The sequence below is a fragment of the Cavia porcellus genome, unplaced genomic scaffold, assembly GCF_034190915.1.
Source record: "Cavia porcellus strain 051 isolate PalLab524CR breed Dunkin Hartley unplaced genomic scaffold, mCavPor4.1 scaffold_49, whole genome shotgun sequence".
Classification (NCBI taxonomy): domain Eukaryota; kingdom Metazoa; phylum Chordata; class Mammalia; order Rodentia; family Caviidae; genus Cavia; species Cavia porcellus.
Genome location: NW_026947532.1, coordinates 3,647,776 through 3,666,053, shown reverse-complemented (window position 1 = coordinate 3,666,053; position 18,278 = coordinate 3,647,776). Strand labels below are relative to the sequence as shown.

The following is an 18,278-nucleotide window of genomic DNA, read 5'->3' as shown; positions in this document are numbered from 1 at the left end:
GTTAGCAACAGGGACGGAGGTCTGAGCATCTCTTGGGAGGATGACTATATGCAATATAGCAAATATGGGAATCTCATTCTATCTTCTGTTTGAAAGCAAATGTTGTTTTCACTGATTTGTTTCATTATGATTGTTTTGCTCTATTCAATATTCTCTTTCGATTGGTTTTATAATGTTCTATCTTTGGTTTGATTTTGCTATACCTGATTGAATGGACAACTATTGTGAAGATAATGAGATATATATGGTACCTAGTACTGTTATCCTGGTAACCTGCTGTGAAGTTCTCTACCGATTTCATCCCGCATGGTCTTGATAGGCTTTGTTCTGTCTTGTTCGGTTATATTTCTACTACCTTCAAAATTAAAAACAAAAAAAGGATAATGCATGACATTATGAAAGATGCCAAACATGAAGCAGAAGAACTAAGCCTCTCCTATCCCCAGGTAACACTACTCGGCAGGTGGGTGCGGATTTCCCCTGCAGAGTCCACAGGGGCACTTCCTGACAGGTGTGAGTGGCACATGGCTGGGCTCCCCGACAACGGCTAAGAGGCGGGCACGGTGTGGGGACCCAAGGGCCCGGGCCTGATGACAGCAGTGACCCAGAGAGCAAGGGGGGAGGCCTGCTGCAGGTTCTGGAGGTGGCTCTGGAGACCGCAGACGGCAGGGGGCAGATGGCAGGGGTGGGGCGGGGCAGGGACCCAGGGAGGCAGGTTGGGCGGTGCTCGCCCAGGGGGAGGTAACAGAGGTTTGGGGCAGACTGAAGGAGGTTGGGGGCTGTGGGGCATGGTCAGGTTCTAGACTGAACACAGTTTCTTTTTTTTTTTTTTTTTGTCTTTTTCATTTTTACTGGTACTGGGGATCGAACTCATGACCGCCTGCTTGCAAGGCAGGTGCTTATGCCGCTGAGCTAAACCTCCAGCCCCAACAGTTTCACTGAATATGTGAGGAAGAATGTTTTTAAAGTGCTACTTTCATATTCTGCAGTAGTTCTGAAAACTTTGGACTTACAGCAAAGCTGCAGCCACGAGCTGGCATCATGCTGCAGGCGCCTTCGAGGTCAGGCTCGCAGCACTGTGCACACACGTGTGCTCCTCAGCAGACGCTCACCTGCAGGCACCACACTTGTGCAGGCTCTCGGTTCTTGCCTGGACCAACCATCCCTATGGTGCTCACCACCTTTCTAGTTCCTTCTACATGGGTTAGTTCGTACTCTACAATGAGGAACTGCGTTCCCATGGTACTGTAACACCGATATATTTACAAAGATCGGACCTTGGATTGCTATACGGTGCCCGGGAGCCCTGCACGTGGCTAGTGCAGCCCCTCACAATGCTTCTGTGTTCCCCGAGAGCGCTCCATCCCTTAGTGCAGCCCCTTTGCACTTTCTCTGCCTGGGGCCTGAGAATCGGCCACTTCTTTAAAGCACCTGCTAGAGACGCTGACACTGAGACACAACCACGTGGACAGTGGGCGCATGCACTGCTTCTGGCGCTTCGCTCTTTGCAGCCAGGGTCTGTTGTGCACATGTGTGTATGCGTGTGTATGTGTGCACACAGATGCATCTAGCTTTCTTTCTCTAGCTCTGTCCTGAACAGTTCATTCAAACTGGTTTTCCCAACTGCAATCTGACACCCAGGATTTATTTTAGCGCCTTTTCTACATTTGCAATCTCCTCGCCCCTGATCTACGATTTATCTCCATATGTGCTCTGCCCTAGCGTATACATAAAGGGATTTCAGACTTTCTACCCAAACCACTGTGAAAAATAATAGTTCTTAGCAAAAAGGTTTAGTTAGAGCCAAATGCCTGAACCAGGGACAATGACGCATGCCTGTAAGCCCAGTACTCTGGAAGACTGAGGCGAGAGGATCGCATGTATGTGTCCTGCCTGGGCAACTTAGCAAGACCCTCTCTTGAAATAAAGAAGAGCTGGGATGTAGCTCTGTGTGCAGGCCCTGAGTCTAATCCCGTCCTGAGGGCAGGTGGGTGGGAGGCCTTGTCCCAGAGGTCCTTGGATTTGTTTTCTTGCTTTCCCCTCCCCACAGGCATGGACATATTCTTCTTATGAAATATAATTAGCTTCAGTTAGGTTCCTTTGTGTTTGTACTTTCTTGGAAAAACTCCACTCGTCAATCTCATTGATTTTTAGTAGGTGGAACATTGACACGTTTCTAAAAGAACAATGTGGTAAGGTGCCCGCAGCCACCTCTGCCAGCCTTCATGTGGCTTGCCCTCCTCTGATTCCCTTCTTTCCCGCTCCTTCTTCCTGTGTGGCTCCCCTCTCAAAGAGCAGATAAATGGACATCTTACATCTTTCTTACAAAAAGAGGAAGTGTATTCAGGGCACTTTCATGCTTTGCTTTTTTCTTTTAACAATGTACGGTGGAAATCACTTCACAGGAGTCATTAGAAGTCTTTCTTTTATCTTTTAAAAACAGAACAGGAAGTGGTGTCCCTCCATTGTGTGTAAGTGCCCTCCTCCCAGGCGCTGAGGCCCTTCCAATACTTGGCACCTGCCAGCAGCTGCGGAGAATTGGGGCCGGACGTGTCTCCTGAGTAAAGCCCAGAGCCCCACTGGTGAAGGCAAGATGTATGCTGCAGCTGGCTATGCCATTGCTGAGTCTCAGAAAGGTTTGCTGTCCCTGTCCTAGGAGTTCCTAGGAGTACTGCGGGTCAGGGTCTATTGCAAACCCTGCCTTCCAGGCAGCCGCACCCATCTGTATCCCGCTGGTGATGCGGGGTGGGCCCGCTGCATCTGAGCATCACCAACAGAATGTGCTGTTACACTTTCCAGGTTTGCCAATCTGGCAGGTGAGAAATGGTACCTCAGTGAAGCTTTAATTTGCATCTCTCTAATTATGGGTAAGGTTGAACATCTTTTCATGTGTGCAATACATTTATATATATTTTAGCGAACTCCGGCTTTTCATTTTCCATCTCACTTTTGATCACTTTCCCTTTAAGATTAAAATACCAATTTGAGACTGATTAGTCCCGTACCCATAACATAATGGTTGCGAACATTTTCTCCCAGTTTGTCAGCTGTTTTTTGATTTTCTCACAATGCTTCTGATTATCCAAACATTTTCCCTTCTGTGACCTTGGCCCTACTCAATTGAGCTGCCCCGTCCCCAGGTCCCCCCGGCCTATCTCTGTCTCCCGGCCTGGCCATCCACCTACGGGGCAGTCCATGCTGCTCTGAGGGCGCTTTAGTGACCGACAGGCTGCATTCACACTTTTGGCGTCTTCTCTTCTCATGTATACTACTTTGCCCACATGAATATTAGCAGCCCCTTTGAACAATCTTTCAGCATGTGCCCGAAATTAATCCACATTTATGGATAGGACTGACACATGTGGTCTGGGTTTGACCCACAGTTGCATAGTTAGGTGTGCTACGTTTTCTTTGCTTGCCTGTTTACTTACTTACTTAGATCTACGTTTTTGTTCTCATGTTAACTCTTGCATGTTTACATTTTTATACTCTTGGACCCCGGTTTTCTTACCTGCCCCTTTAGCCTCGTTTCTCAATGTCTAACAGCATCTTTAAACTCTCAAATGTGTGCAAAAACCAAATGAGTTATTTGACTTGCATTTCCATGCACCTCTCCTATTTTTTTTTTTTTTTTTTTTTTGTCTTTTTGAGACAGGGTCTGGCTACGCAGTTCAGGCTGGCCTTGAGCTCACTTTGTAGCCCAGGCTGGTCTCGAACTCGAAATGATCCTCTTGGCTCAGCCTCCCTGAGTGCTGGGATTACAGGTGTGAGCCACCACGCCTGGCCTTTCCTCCTACTTTTTGTTAAGACTGTTTCTCCTGCATTAAAACAAACACCATCTACATGTCTAAACTCCACCCCCAGTACTGCTCCAGTGCTCCTCCGTGGACAACGCAGGTAGCCCACACCCACAACTGCCCTCAGGACAGCTTCCCACCCTCTCCCTTGAGCGCCTATGTCCTTGACTCACACTGTTCTGAAAATGTTGTTTCACTGCTGTCTGACTTGATGCAACACTTTGAGCAGTGTGGTACCAGTGGGATCCTTCTGCCCTCATGAGTTACTAGGCTTTGTGTCTGGAAGCCTGGAGACTCCTGCTCTCTGGTGTGTGATGCTCTTGCTAGAGTATCAGTTAGACTCATTGCTCCTCGTGAATTACGTCAGTGTGCAGTGGGCACAGAACTCAGACCTTTAATTTCTGGAGTGTTATTCATCTTACATGTCAGTTCTGTTCTGCTGTATTTGTTTTCTTCGTAGTCTCTGAGGATACATGTGCCTATGTCATGCTAACCCTTTCTCTCACAATACCCACTCTCTTAGCTGTTTGCCTTTTCCCAGTAATTCTTTGTTTTTTGGAGACAGGATCTCACTGTGTAACATAGGCTTGCCTTGAACTCATGGCGATCCTCCTCCCTCCGCAGTCTGAGTACTAGGATTACAGGTGTGTGCCACCACGCCCGACCCAAAGTTCTTCATGAAGTTTCATTTGAATCTATTTTCTTTCTTTCTTTTTTTTTTTTTTTTTTTTGTCTTTTTCCTTTTTATCAGTACCAGGGATGGAACTCACGACTGCCTGCTTGCAAGGCAGGCGCTTATGCCGCTGAGCTAAATCCCCAGCCCCACTGAATCTATTTTCTAACATAACAAATGTTCATCGTAGTTCAGTCTGTTTGTTTTTAATCGTGAGTGTATGAGTCAAAGAGTTTCCATCTCTCTGAATGCTGGAGAGGATACTGAGGTGGGGCAGAGGCCACATTATTCCCTGCCAGTCGGTGCTGGCTGCCTCTCCTGGGGAAGAGCTGAGACGTCTGCTGTGGTTGAGCTTCACTGTGTTAACTTGGCTGGCTTGGGAGCACCTAGGGATGAGCCAAGCAAACTTCCAGATGCGTCTGTGTGGCCATGGAGGTGTGATCTTGGGGTCGAGGTATAGCTAATCTCTCCTCTCTCTGGCAGTGTTCTACTCTGCTTCTGAGCGACCACAAACCATGCAACTTGCTCAGCCATGCCCTTCCGCCATGATGTTCCTGCCTTGGAGCCAGCTCACCTCAGACTGAATCCCCTCAGACTGTGAGCCAAATTAAACCTCTCCTTTAAGTTGTGGGTGTTGAGTCTTGTATCTTAGCAACGGGCAAGTTAATATGAGGTGCTTATTTTTCAAAATTTTATTATGAAGTATTTAAAGCATTATCTAAAAAGTTAAAAGAACTATAGAATTATCATTCATGCACTCATGAGCTAGAGTCTACCATATCATTATGTTCTATTTGCACAACCATGTCTATACCCACCCACCCAGCCATCCATCCATCCATCTGGACCCACCCTATGTTTTTCATGCATTTGAAAGCTGCGGTCAGCAGTATACTACATCTTCAAGACTGTGGGCAGCATACTAAGTAGCGTTCAGTGCTTACTTTTAAATTGCGGTGTGTGTAAAACTTGCTTTCAATGAAATGTACGAATCTTTCAGTGTGCCATCCTCTCAGTGTTGACAAATGCACACAGTCATGCCACATCACAACCAAAACACAGCACATGCCTTACCAGAAAACATTCCTGTGCCCTCCTGCCAGTGCCTGTCTCCCTCCTCCGGCCGGCACTGCCTTTCTTGCACCTCGCGGCCTGCTGGTTTGAGACTGTCAGAGATGAAAGCATCCAGTGTGTTCTCACTGTGAGGCATTTTTCAGATAGCAAAGGTTAGCAGTGAGAGAGCAAGCAATAGCTCAACAGGATTTGTTAGTGTGCTCTGTTTATTTCCCATATTCTAACTCACAAGTAATTTGGAGCATGGCCATTCTTGGTCTTCCAGTTGTATTTATGGTGAGCTTTTTGTAGTTTTATTTGCTCCTGTTTTTCTGTAGTGTTTGGGACTAGTGAAGAGACTGGCTCTGGGGAGCCATCTATATTTCTGATTGCTAGCATTTTCCAACATAAAGAAACTGTTTAATAACCATGCAAATAAAATGCGCATGATTTTGCAACATCTGGTTTATCCATTTTATTTTCTCCTCTTTTGGTGGTTACAGTGAAGTATTTTAAAGCAAACTTCACATATCAATGTCATCTCAGATCTACATTTTTTTTTCTTTTGGTACCAGGGGTCAAACTCACGACCTCATGCTTGCCAAGCAGATGCTTATGCCGCTGAGCTAACTCTGTCCCAGATCTACGTATCTGAGTGTCTGACTGTAGAAAATATAGACCTTTAGTTTCATAGCTTTGAGCTACTAAAAAACTCACTAACGATTTGTTGGTATCATTTAAAATCCAGGCTATGTTCAAATCCTTTGGATGGTTTAACAGAAGTTCTACAGTGGTCTGTTTGGAGTCAGAATTCAAACAAGGTTTATGTTTTACATATTACTTGCTGTTATGGCTCTTGAAATACAGCCTCTCTGTTTTTCTACATGTCACTGAGTTTGTTGAAAAAATAAGTCAATTGTTTATCAGGGTGTCCTATATTCTTTTGTCTTTTACTTTTTAACCTCAGGATTTTTACTCACTAATGCATTTCTAATCATGTTACTGCCACTGCAACAAATGTTTTGGAATGATTTTTTTGCCATTTGCTCTGATACACTATTTTGAATATCCTTTTTCTTTTTTCTGTTTCAGATGAGTTCTCATTATGTTCTTTAGGCTGGCCTCAAACTCCTGGATTCAAATGATCCTCCGACCTCAGCCTTCCACATAGTTGGGACTACATGCATGTGCTGCTGTATCTCTTTAAAGCAGTTCTGAAGTGGCTGTCTCTGGACCTCTCTAACTCTTGAAAGTTATTGAGGTCCTCCCGAGAGCTTCTGTGTCCTGTGTTAGAAATCAGAGTGGAGAAACACTTAAAACGCAAGAACACACAAGCTCTTAGGCAGCAGCAGGGCAGGGTCATTTGCGGATTATGCAGCCTCTAGATGACTTCAGATTCCATCATGAGAACGAAGAGAAAGCGCTGCTTTAGCGCTGCCACTAAGTAGCTCTGGTTCGGTGGATCCCTTAAGGGTCCTCTTCCCTGTCCGTGACCGCAATCTGAGAACCATGCCGTTAAGGGTGGAGTTCTGGAAACAAATGCTGGTGGAGCCAGGTCTGTTAAGACCATTTCGGGTAACAAAAGTGGAGACCCATAAGTCATTTTTCTTACAAAGCTTACAAATGCAAATTTTGGAAAAAAAAAAGTATTTCACCAAGAATTTCCATACTATGCTGTCCGATGACAAACATGTTAAAGCCTTGGACGTGGACCCTAAAGTGACTGCTGCCCTTGCGCCATGGGATTTCATCGCTGGAAGGCCTTCAGAAACGCCTCAAGGACAACTCAAGTTACTGTCTAAGAATTTGTATGTTTGGGCAAAATCTGTTTTTCGAAACTGCTGGTGGGTGTAAATTAGTGCAGCAGCTTAGGGAAATGTGCTGGCATTTTCCCGGGAAGCCAAACACGTGCGTGCTGGAGCCAGGCACTCTTCCACGGCACTTCCACCCGGCTGGTCGCTCTTCTTGGGTAGGGCTTTCCTGGTCACTGTCCTGCGCGTGGTCACTGGTGTCTGCCCACTACATGTCGCAGCCCTCTCCCACCTGGTGACAATCAATGATGTCAGCAGGCATTGCCACATGCCCCTCGGGAGACATCATCAGCCCAGTGAAGAGCTACTGCCCTCCACCAAGCAATCCCGGTCCTAGGAGTAGATCCCAGGGACTCCAGCCTCAGGATCAAGGAACACAGGGTTCTGGGCAGGGCTTTTGTAACACAGGGACCAGGAACAAGTGGAAGGCCCACTGACAGAGCGACGGATGCCCGGCTCAGGGTCTATTCTGGCAATGGAGCATCACACGCAGAAAAGCAAACAAGCTATAGGTAAACTGAGATGCTGAGTCAAAGTTAGTTTAAAAAAAGAGAATGAAACAATTAGTCCATAAAAATAACACACAATGCCTTTAAAATACACTGAGTTAAAAACAGGAAAACTTAAAGCACTCACTCACCAACTAACTAACTGTGAAGGGCACGCCCGGATCGGCAGTGACAGTGCCTCACTAGCAGCTACGATTACTCCAAATTCACACAACTAAAGTTACAAAACTCTACCAACCCGGTCCCCTCTACCCCCTCCCACGCTGCTCCTGTGTGCGCCCAGCCGGCCTCGTGGGGCCCGGTTGCCGTCATCGTCATCCAGCAGGGCCCTCTTCTCACACGGTGCCTCCCCACGGCTGGCCAGAGCCCACTGCTTCACCCACTCTGCAGGCCCCCACTCCCGGCTCTGTGGCACACCGCCCTCCTCCAGCCTCCACAGCATCACAGCAGCAAAGGCAGCTGGTCTCTGGTCAGCTCCGAAAGTGCAGGGCTGTGTCTGGTCCTCCTCTCTGAGCAATGCTCACTTCCACCTTCTTGGGCTAGGTGCAGAGTGTGTGTTCACTAGTCAATGTACACACTTCCACGCACAGCTCACAGGCCACACTGACACCGAGAGTTGATCTGTAAAAAGGGAAGCTCTCACCGGAAGCCCAAAGACAACCAGGCTGCACAGCAAGCCTCTCCATGTGCTCACACATGGCTTGGGGTGCGCGGCTTCTGGGCTCAGACCCCAGAGCCAGGGACCTGGGGCTCTCGCAGCCAGCCAGGAATCTGCCTCGGGCCCCCCCCCACATGAGAACCAGAGCCCAGTGCAAAATCTAAGCCACAGACATGGAGCAGCGTGGCATTCAACAACCCCCCCGCCCGCACCAGCTTGGGGTAGAGGGACATGCAGAAAGGTGTCTGAAGGCTGTACAGAAGATGTGTCATGCAGGCGAGGCACGGAGGTGCTAGAGAGCTAAAGGTTAGTGAAATGTGCATTTAGGAGGACTAAGGATGAGCTGTACTTACAATGTTTTTGTAAATCAAATAACATCTAAATAAAGATTATAAAATATCAAGGTATATTTTAAATCTCATGACAGAAGCTTCTTTTTCTTCTTTTCTTACATTTTTACATTTAGTGGCTCTGTCGAAAGTTGGAGATTAATATTCTAAATGCTGGGAGAAGCCAGCAGCTTGTTCCAGTCTCTGACTCAGTTAAGCTCTTACAATATTTTGACTGTTTGAAGAAAATTAATAATGGGATGTTAGGCGGTAGATGAACTGAAACTAAATATCAACATAGCGAGATTTATTTTTGGATGACTGAGCTCATCTCTGCAAAGAACAGGAGCAGGATTCATTATATGGTGAGTTATTAGCTTACACAACACCAGGATGGCCCCAAGTGGAGCAGAGCACACGGCACAGACCAAGATTATGTAAGAGGCTCAACACTGAGCTGTCCTGTTAGCCAGGCTTTGGGGTGTGCAGGCCACAGCTGACTATCCACGGTTCACCAAGAGGCCGGAAGGTAAGCCAATGTGTCCTGTGGGCTTCAGGGTCAAACTAGCTACCGATGCTGGCCCTGCCCCTGCCAAGCAGCCGAGCGCAGAGTCCCTCTCTGGCCAGCAGGGCAGGTGCCGAGCACCTGTGAGAGCCTATCCTCTTCCCCTTCCTGCTATCTCATTACCAAAGTGTCCACATCCTGTAGGACCCTGAGGTGAAGAGGACTGGAACTTATGCTGCTGGGCCAAACAGTGCCCTGGGCTGGGAGGTGACCTCCTCTAATAGTGCTTCCTGGCCAACAGGGAGAGCCAAACTGACCTCAGCTCCTGACACTTGAAAGTGTCCATTTTCCCTGCTTGCCTCACCCTTTCTGCACCACCGAGACTGCTGGAGATGGCTTGGGCCTTCCAGCTACAGACTATAGCCATGGGATGTGCAGCCATGGGATATGTCCTCCCTGGTGAGGGAGGACACCAACACCACCTCTGTCCACGGGCTGACTGGAGTTACAGCTCCTTGCTGTTTTCCATGCAGACAGATGCATGAGCAATTTGAGAGCCTCCCTATCTTTATTCAGCAAAGTCAAAGAGATGTATAATAGCAAAAAGACCTGTGGAATATGCTGCTGAGGAACAAGGCTCCTACCAGGAGCCACTTCTGGGCCCCTGAGTCAGGGCCATGCTGTCCTATTTCATAACGCAGGTGACTCCTAGGAAAAAGCTGCCCACACTGCCCCCTCTGCCCTGCCTGAGCCCAGGCAAGGGCCCACATGCTTAGACTGAGGCTTAAGACAGGAGGACTGCAAATTCAAGTCCAGCCTAGTGAGACCCTTTCTCAACACAAAACATGCTTCAAAAGGGTGCGGGCCATAGCTCTGGGTTCAAATCCCAAGGCTACAACCAATGAATGAACCAACAAAAGTACCCCGGGCTCTAGCGTGTGTATGTTGTGTGGGAACCCTAATGACATTATTTAAAACACAAACCTGGAAAGAACTCCAACATACCTCGACAAGAGAAAGAATAAAGCAGGGTCCAAAGTGGCTATTAGGCAGCGATGAGGATGATCAGGCTGACATACACACCCACCAGAGATGCAGTACACACAGTGGGTGCAGACTCGGCCCCTTAAGGATGTGTGCACAGGAGGCAAACTGCATTTCGAGAGGGGGACAGGAGGTGGCCCTAGGTTGGAGGCGACCTCACCTGAAGAGGCAGGGACTTCGGAGAGGCACACACCAGTTCTCCCATGCTTCTCAAGTCTCATGGGTCTAATCTGTGCTTCCTAATTGACACACACACTACATAGATTCCTTTGTATCACTCAAGTGACATAAAAACATTAAAAAAAAAAAAAAAAAAGCCCAAGCCTGCAGCCCTGCAGTGCAAATCTCTCGGGCCACCTCATGAGCTTGCTTGTGTCCTGTGGTGTGGGGTGGGCTGAGCCCCAGCTGCAGGAGGCAGAGGAGCAAGGCCTGCTTTCTCCCTGTCAGATGGGACAGCCAAGGCTACTACCTGAGGGCCACCAGGAGAACCATGCAAGACAAATGTGCCCTTGACCTATCACCGCATTCGGATGGTTGCTCTCTCTTGCCCTCCATTCAAAGGCCTTGATGACATCATTCGGGCCCCAGGGACCCAAACGGACACTGTCGGGTTCCATGTCTATTGCTGTCCTGGTTTCCACCCCCATGGCAGAGCACCTAGCATTATGAAACCACAACACAACAACAAACCAGCCTTTTTCTTGCTTCTGTGAATTAGGCTAGGTTTCTACAGGCTGCACGGAAGGAAAGAAAGACTTCTGGGGGAAAGGTCATCCTTTTCATAAAGCACAAGCTCATGCTTCTTCAGCCGGGAGGGAAGAGAGATGGGGACCGTGGCGGACCCAGCCCTGCTCCAGCACCTCCAAGTGGCTAAGCAGCCTCTTGCTCCAGTGTCTCATGTGGCCCAGGCCTTCTAGAATACACCGTGTTCCAGATTCATCTGCAGAAACACTTTCAACCTTGCCCACACCTCCTGCCCTGTCGCCCTATCCATGGGCCAGGTGCCCACTGAGGTCTGGGCACGGGGACCAGCAGAGGTGGTGGGGAGGTGGCAGCTGTGAGACCTGATGTCCCTCCAAGGTGAGGGTGCCCTTCCGCCCCCCTCACAGCACCTGGAGTGGCAGTAGCAACCTAATGAACACCACTTTCAAGAGCAGAAGCCACATAAAGTAATTATCTTCCAGTGTGACTCCCCAGCTGACTGTGTGATTCCAATAGAATCATCCCCTTCTAGTCCTATAAATAGGCACCGCTGGCTGTTTGCATGCCCGAGCTGCTGAAGATAGGCAGGCACCAGCCAGCAATCGCACACAGACCTGAATAAGCCTCAGCGCGGCAGGAGCACAAGCGCAAAGTGGGTTCTCCCCTGAACAGCGCCCGCTCCCTCAGCAGCCGATTGAACAGAGCTCCGAGGGAAAGAGCGGGCTGTCAGGTGCCGGGAACTGGACGCTTGCTCTCTCAGGTGGAAGGAACGCTAATGTCCCTGGCTTGTTTGCTTACCATCCCTCTCACTCAGCTCACTCCCTTCAACGCCAGGTTCCCGCCTTCCCTTCACCGGGAAATCGAGGCCCAATGACCCAGAAATAATCTGAACAAACCTATTTCACTGCAGACGTTTTCATTTTTATCTTCATTAACTCTCTTATCCCTATCAAGTCTGCTGAAAGCATGATTTATGCTTTGCCTGTGGGGTCTGGAGAACGTTAACACGTAGACAGTTTGCACGTTTAACGGAAGCAGAGGACACTGCATGTTTTGTAGACAGACACCTTTCTCAGAAAGAGAACTGCTTTCGTTTCCTACCAGAAGGACACTATGTCAGTGTCTTCTCTGTACGTCAGCTGAAAGAATTTCATAGGAAAGTGGCGCATTCCCAGCTGACCCTCCCCAGGGCTTTCCTCACGAGTGAGGGACGGCATACTTAGTGAGCTCCCCCTCCCCGGAGGAGACCCACGCATGCACACACACCAGCCCATGCTGCCAGGACCAACAGCTCCAGAGAAAGGTGGCCCACCTGGGTGGCCGGGTATTTGTAAGGATTTGCACAAGTGAAACAGTAAAATAGGGGGCGTGGACACCAGCTCCGAGGCAGCAGCACTGATGAGAAGGGGTGATTGAAATACATGTTTAAATTTTAAAAAGTTTTTACAGTAAAATGTATACCGCCATCAATCCCCTTCAAAACCCACCCCTTGCTTCAGACACACTTACTCTACTGTTCTTGAAGTCTTCTTCATGTATGATCAAAAACAAGGTGAATGCCACTGCCCAGTGTCATCCAGGAAAACCAGGCTCACAGCGACAAGATGCTGTGTCCTGTGGCACTGTGTGACTCCTGGCTCTCCCCAAAGCCAAGCGACCATGAAAGGGAAATGTCATGAAGGAATTCAGGACATTGAGACACTCATGAAAGATGATTTCCAGAGCAACATCAGGAAGCGCCCAGAGTGACGGGCTCAGTGTGCTCAAAGTGACTGGGGCTGCTGAGAGGCACTCACCGCAGCATGCCTTTGCTGTAATATATGCTGGCATTTCCAGTCTACTGTATTTATAAAACATACTGTGTTTGGTGAATTCACAAAAACACAAACACTGGTAAAGAGCTCGGAAGGCCACGGTGCTCAGACAAAGTTCAAGCATCGAGAACAAACCAGAGGTCACGGGTGACTGGGAACACTTCCCTCCTTTATGTGCCGTTCCGATAACTGACTCCCGAGGAAGCCGGTGCTGTTTCAGGGGAGCGGTATCTTTAGCTGGACCCAAAGCTCAGCCTTATTTGTGTCCAATGCATCCCTTTGGAAAATACGAAACAGACTCACTGTGCCTTATTGGCGGGGGGTGACACTGTTTCTCCTCCCTGATTAACTCCTGAGAGTTAACCTGCAATTTTGTTCAAAACCAAGGTTTCAAAGCAGAGAATTTTTAACCCATTGAACACCTTGCAAGGAAAATATGCTATTTGCTATCATATTGGGGTTTAATCTCCAACTGACAGGTCCCGACACACAGGCCAGGTACCTAGGAAGATAGTGTGTCTCCAACCAGCCCCACCAACAGCCTCGGAGGTCTTACCAGAAGCATCGCCGATGTCCCGTTGGGCCTGGAGAGGTGGATGGACATCTCAGGGAACATCCGGTCGATGCGGCTGATCACGTCATCCACATACCTGGTTGGGAAAAGCAACAAAGGCATGACCAGGACCCAGCTGAGGCTTCGCCCTGGTCTAACAGTGTTACATGGCTTCTGATGAAAAACCACACCCCTTTCTTCCTCCCCTGGCCTTCTTAGAGTTGACTGCTTTCCAGTGATTTCTTACGAGCTTCCGTACCCTAGATGAAGTGTTCTGAACGTTACCTCCTAACTCTCTGTTTTAACCACTATCTACTTTCGCCTATAGGAGACCAGAACACAGCTGTGTGATGCCCTCCTTGCCCCTGTGGCTTCCGGACTCCCCTCTGGCGGCATCAGTCCCTGAGTAAACAATTCCCTGGGATAAATTCCTTCTGTCTTAAAAACCTGAAGTCATTCCTGCTTTACGAGCTGATTCTAATTCAAACTATAGTATATCACAACTTTTGCTTAAATCAGTGCTCTGTTTAGCTTGCACAATCTCTGCTTTAAGTTTTAAAAGCAGAAACACACCGGAGCTCACTGACATTAGCATGTATTAAAGACGCAAAGATTGAAGCGCTCTTCTTCGTGGCTCTCCACATGCCGGTGGTCCTGCAGATGCACGCCCTCCTAGCGAGGTGAAGCTGCTTTCGTCGTAGGGGGCCCACTGTGAGCTGCTAGCCTCACAGCGTGAACACGCTTGGGTCTGGCTCAGGTTCCAGGAGAATGAGATCACACTGCATTTGTGGTCACTGTCCAGTCACACTGGACACAAAGGAGATGGAGAATAGCTGAGACGCAAAACCATCTATTAAGGGCTTTGCATTAGACTTTGTATTCATTGGATATGACAAATTATATTACACATCCATTAAACCAGGGAGGCATAATAGCTATTCTCTCCAGGGGAAGGAACAGATAAGCTCTTCATTTACAACATGAAAAGATTTCACTCCAAAACCCACGGTTCATAAGAGACAGCAGACAACATAATGCCATTTATCAAAAAGTGAACACCAACATATCCACTATGAAAGCCAGAAAATAACCCTGCAGACCAACCCCTCAGGTTTTCCTCAGCCAGTGATAAGTGCGGTTTTAAAACTCCTGCTGAAGAGGAAAGTGAACAACTCCAAAGGCCTGGTGGTGACAGGGAGGGGGCAGAGGGGAGCAGAGGTCCTGAGTCTTGCTTGCTCTGGGCGGCGGGGAGGGGGAGACCGACACTCCCAGGCTGCAGCATGACTTCCGTGGATCAGCCCGGTGCCAGCGGCTGGCTTCCCTCTCTTGAAAGGACCACAACAGGCAGAGCAGGCATCAAAAGAAGAACCTGCTTAGGAAGAACAAGAGGTGCTCCTAAAGGCCAGGCCTTGCTCTGCAGGCTCGGTACTGGTCTAGAACACAATTGTCCTCAGGCTGCTAGGAAACAGACTGAGACCCCACACGTCACCGCGGGTGGCCTCCCAAGTATCGTGTCCCAAGCTGCCACACTACCACTGAGTGGACAGCTGGAAGATGAAGGGACCAGCTCATCGTTAGCACCAGGGATGTCTACTAAACTGCGTGTCGCGTGTTTACACCAGGCCACTGAAACATGAAACACTTCTCCATCTATAAATGTCTTTTCCAACTCTGCATGTGCTTTACACCTAGTTTCTTCCAACTCAGCAGGAAGCAAAAATCCACTGTCAGGGAATGGAGGTCACTGCTAACATATGCTAATGAGGGGGCAGGCGAGTATTTCGAACTGATCCTTAATCAATAGCCTGCATACCTCTGGATGGATGGCAGAAAGCGAATGAATATGCAGCCCTGTGGTGCGCAGTAACATGAGTTGCCCTCCCCGGAACCTTTCACCCTGAAGCCTTGCAAACACTCCAGAAGACTGGTCTCTTAGGCAGGCTAGGGAAACAGGTCACATGACAGCCAGCGGCCAAGCTCGGGGTGCAGCTTTCCAGAATTCCAGCAGCTCCCCAACTGGGGCCAGCACCTAAGTGGCATGGAACAAAGGTTCCTAGCCATCCCTAGATTCCTTAGTTCTCAGACCTTTATTCAAAAGCCAAGGCAGTGCCAGAAGAAAAAGCGCCTAGGAAAGGTGCGTGCAGCTGCCAGAGAAAGGTGGGGTGGACCTTTTGTTGCTGTTGCTTCCCCAAGCAGTGATCTTAGACAAGGCCTAGCAGACTCAAGCACATTTTCAGATGACTTTTCATCCATGTGTCTAACATAAAGGCGATACAAATTTCTTTGTTACAGGTGACATTAGGTGTTCGCCAAAAAGAGAAGGAGAAAACAGCAGCCGCAGCTTTAGCAGAAGAAAACAGTGTCTGGATTCAAGAAGCAAAAATCAAAACACTTCATTTTTAAACAGATTCAGCCATGGAGACAGAAGCCAGCCCAAGGGGCTTGACAGAAATGAGGGAGGCTTGGAACCCAAACCCACAGTCTGGAGGCAGAAGGGGCCTTGCTTTGTGCAGGGTGGTGTGGGGGCGGGGTCTCTGGCAGCAGCCTGGGCCAAGGCCTGTGGGCATGGAGCTCACAGCTCTGGAGCAGTGTTGAGGACAGGTAGGAACGGCGTGCTCCCCTCCCACACTGCCACCATATGCCACACTCTGCTCGTTCGGCAGTGGAATCAAATCACTTTAATTTTTACCTTTGGAAGATAGGCAAACAAGCAGTCACACAGCAGCAGTGACTAGTTTACACTTGAGCAGACGCGGCGCAGAAAGACATTAATTTGGTGCCAAATTGAGCAGTGAGTCACAATTTGCACATATCTGTCAACCTGTTAACAGGGTAATAACTTGGAAAGATTGCTGCTCCTATTTACATCACAGGAGCTTTTTGAGATTGGAGAGCCATTCGGTTCTCCTTCCCGAAGCACGGGGCCTGTGAGCCGCCTGATGGCCCAGGAGCCAGGTGGAGATGCAGACTCCCAGAAACCACAGGCTCAGGCCGAGGCGAGCCACGGATGTCAGCGTCTGCAGGCAGAACCTGACTGCAGGCAGCAGGGGCCCTTCACCCTGCCCCCATAATGGCCAGATGTGCAGTTTCTGACCCCATCTCCTCCTGGCCAAACCAGCCAGCTCTCTAGGAGCTCTAACAGCCTCTTGGCACTGCATTTGTGTCTCCACAAGCATGGTTTTTCTGCTTCATGAGAAACAGTGACATCATCCTCAGATTCAAACATTAATTTCCAGAGCCTATGCGTTTTTTCTTTCTGATATTCTTCAAGAAGCTCAGCTTGCTCCTTTACATGGCTTGTTCGTTTTTGTTTTGTTTTTGGGTTTTTGAGACAGGATCTTGCTGTATAATCCAGGCTGCCCTTAAACTTACCCACAGCCCAGGCCTCGAACTTGAGGCAATCCTCCTGCCTCAGCCTCCTAAGCACTGGGATTACAGGTGTACATCACCAAGCCTGGCCTTTGTGTGGTCTTGATGAAAGAATGAAACAACATCAGGGCCTCACAGGTCCCTTGCTCAAGACCCCTGTCAGTCTAGGACTTGGCAGCAGCTCCAGAGGCAAGCTGTGTTGCGTCCCCATAATGTCACCCAACAAGGAGCCCCTGTCCTGCTGGGGCTTGGTGGTTTCTGAGCCACTTGCCAGCATCCCCTCCACCACCGCTCTCCCTTCACGCAGCCCGGTGCACTGACACACACACATTCCCTCCAAAATCCAAGGCTTTGAGCGATTGCGTGGAAGACCAGAGTTTTCCAGTCCATTTCAGCAGTGGTTTCGACTTTGTTTTAGGTCACAGATCCCATGGAGAAGGTACTGAAAACTAGAATGCGTGCCTGCACAGTACTTTATGCACACTTTTCTTCAGTGCAGGTCCTTGAAGCTAAGCACCCTGAGCAGACCCTTTTCAGAACGGAGGTCTCTGGTAAGTGTTTCTGCAGTGCAGCTACTCTTGATCAGTGATGAGGTCCCCAAGGCTAGCCTAGATGGCAACGCACAGCAAGTGCTAGAGAGGAACAGTGTGGGGCCACTCCACTCCGCCAGCTCTGCGAGGCAGCAGGTTAGTTTTTATTTGTTTTTACTTAACAAATAAGAATTACATGTATTACGTACCACGTGTGTTTTGAAATAGCACGCATAAGTGGTGGGATGCCTGAATCAGCTAATTAGCACATGCAGTGCCTCATACACATTTTTGCCTGTGGTGAGAACAACTAAACCCTACCTCAGTGCTGTCTCCAAGAAAACACTGCTCCCAACTGTATCCAACGGTTTCTTCCTTCGGCTTATTCTTCCCAACTGAAACTATCTTTCAGCCAGATACTCGCTCACTCCCCCTCTCCCAGCTTGCAGAGGGTGTTTTACTGTTTCCATGAGCTCTACTTTTCCAGACCACATATGAAGTGAGACCATGCGTCCTGTGTTCCTGTGACTAGCTTTCTTCACGTAACACAGTGACCTCCTGCATCAGCCGTGCTGCCAATGACAGGATTTCCTTTTGTTTTAAAAAGGCTGAACAGCATGTGTACGGATTTTCTTTATTGGCTGATTCTGTATTGTGACTACTTCCAACAATGCTAATGCATACAGAGGTGCCATATTTCTCTAGCAGCATTTACTCCCTGCGCTGCACATCCAGCAGTGAACCCCAACTTACACGGTGCTTCTGTTAGGAATTTCGGGGGCGCCTCCGGCTGCTTTCCACGATGGCTGCACTAACTTACCTTCCTGTCATCTGTCTTACACTATAGCCAACTTGATGCTGACGGTAACTACTCCTTCCCCCAAAGTGACTCCCTCCCTCAGGGATCACGTGACTATAGGTGAGCAGATCA

The 18,278-nt window shown here is 48.8% G+C and overlaps 1 protein-coding gene across 2 annotated transcripts in view; it reads right to left on the bottom strand.

Moving 5' to 3' along the window:
* The window catches only part of Med27 (mediator complex subunit 27), a 167,627-nt gene that overhangs the window by 37,290 nt on the left and 112,059 nt on the right, over positions 1-18,278 (bottom strand). For both annotated transcript variants that reach the window (XR_010045967.1, XM_003470838.4), the window contains exon 4: positions 13,452-13,545. Coding sequence is in view for 1 of the 2 variants with exons in the window: in XM_003470838.4 (XP_003470886.1) it covers positions 13,452-13,545 (94 nt within the window). In the remaining variant the exon portion in view is untranslated. The remainder of the gene's footprint in view (positions 1-13,451; positions 13,546-18,278) is intronic.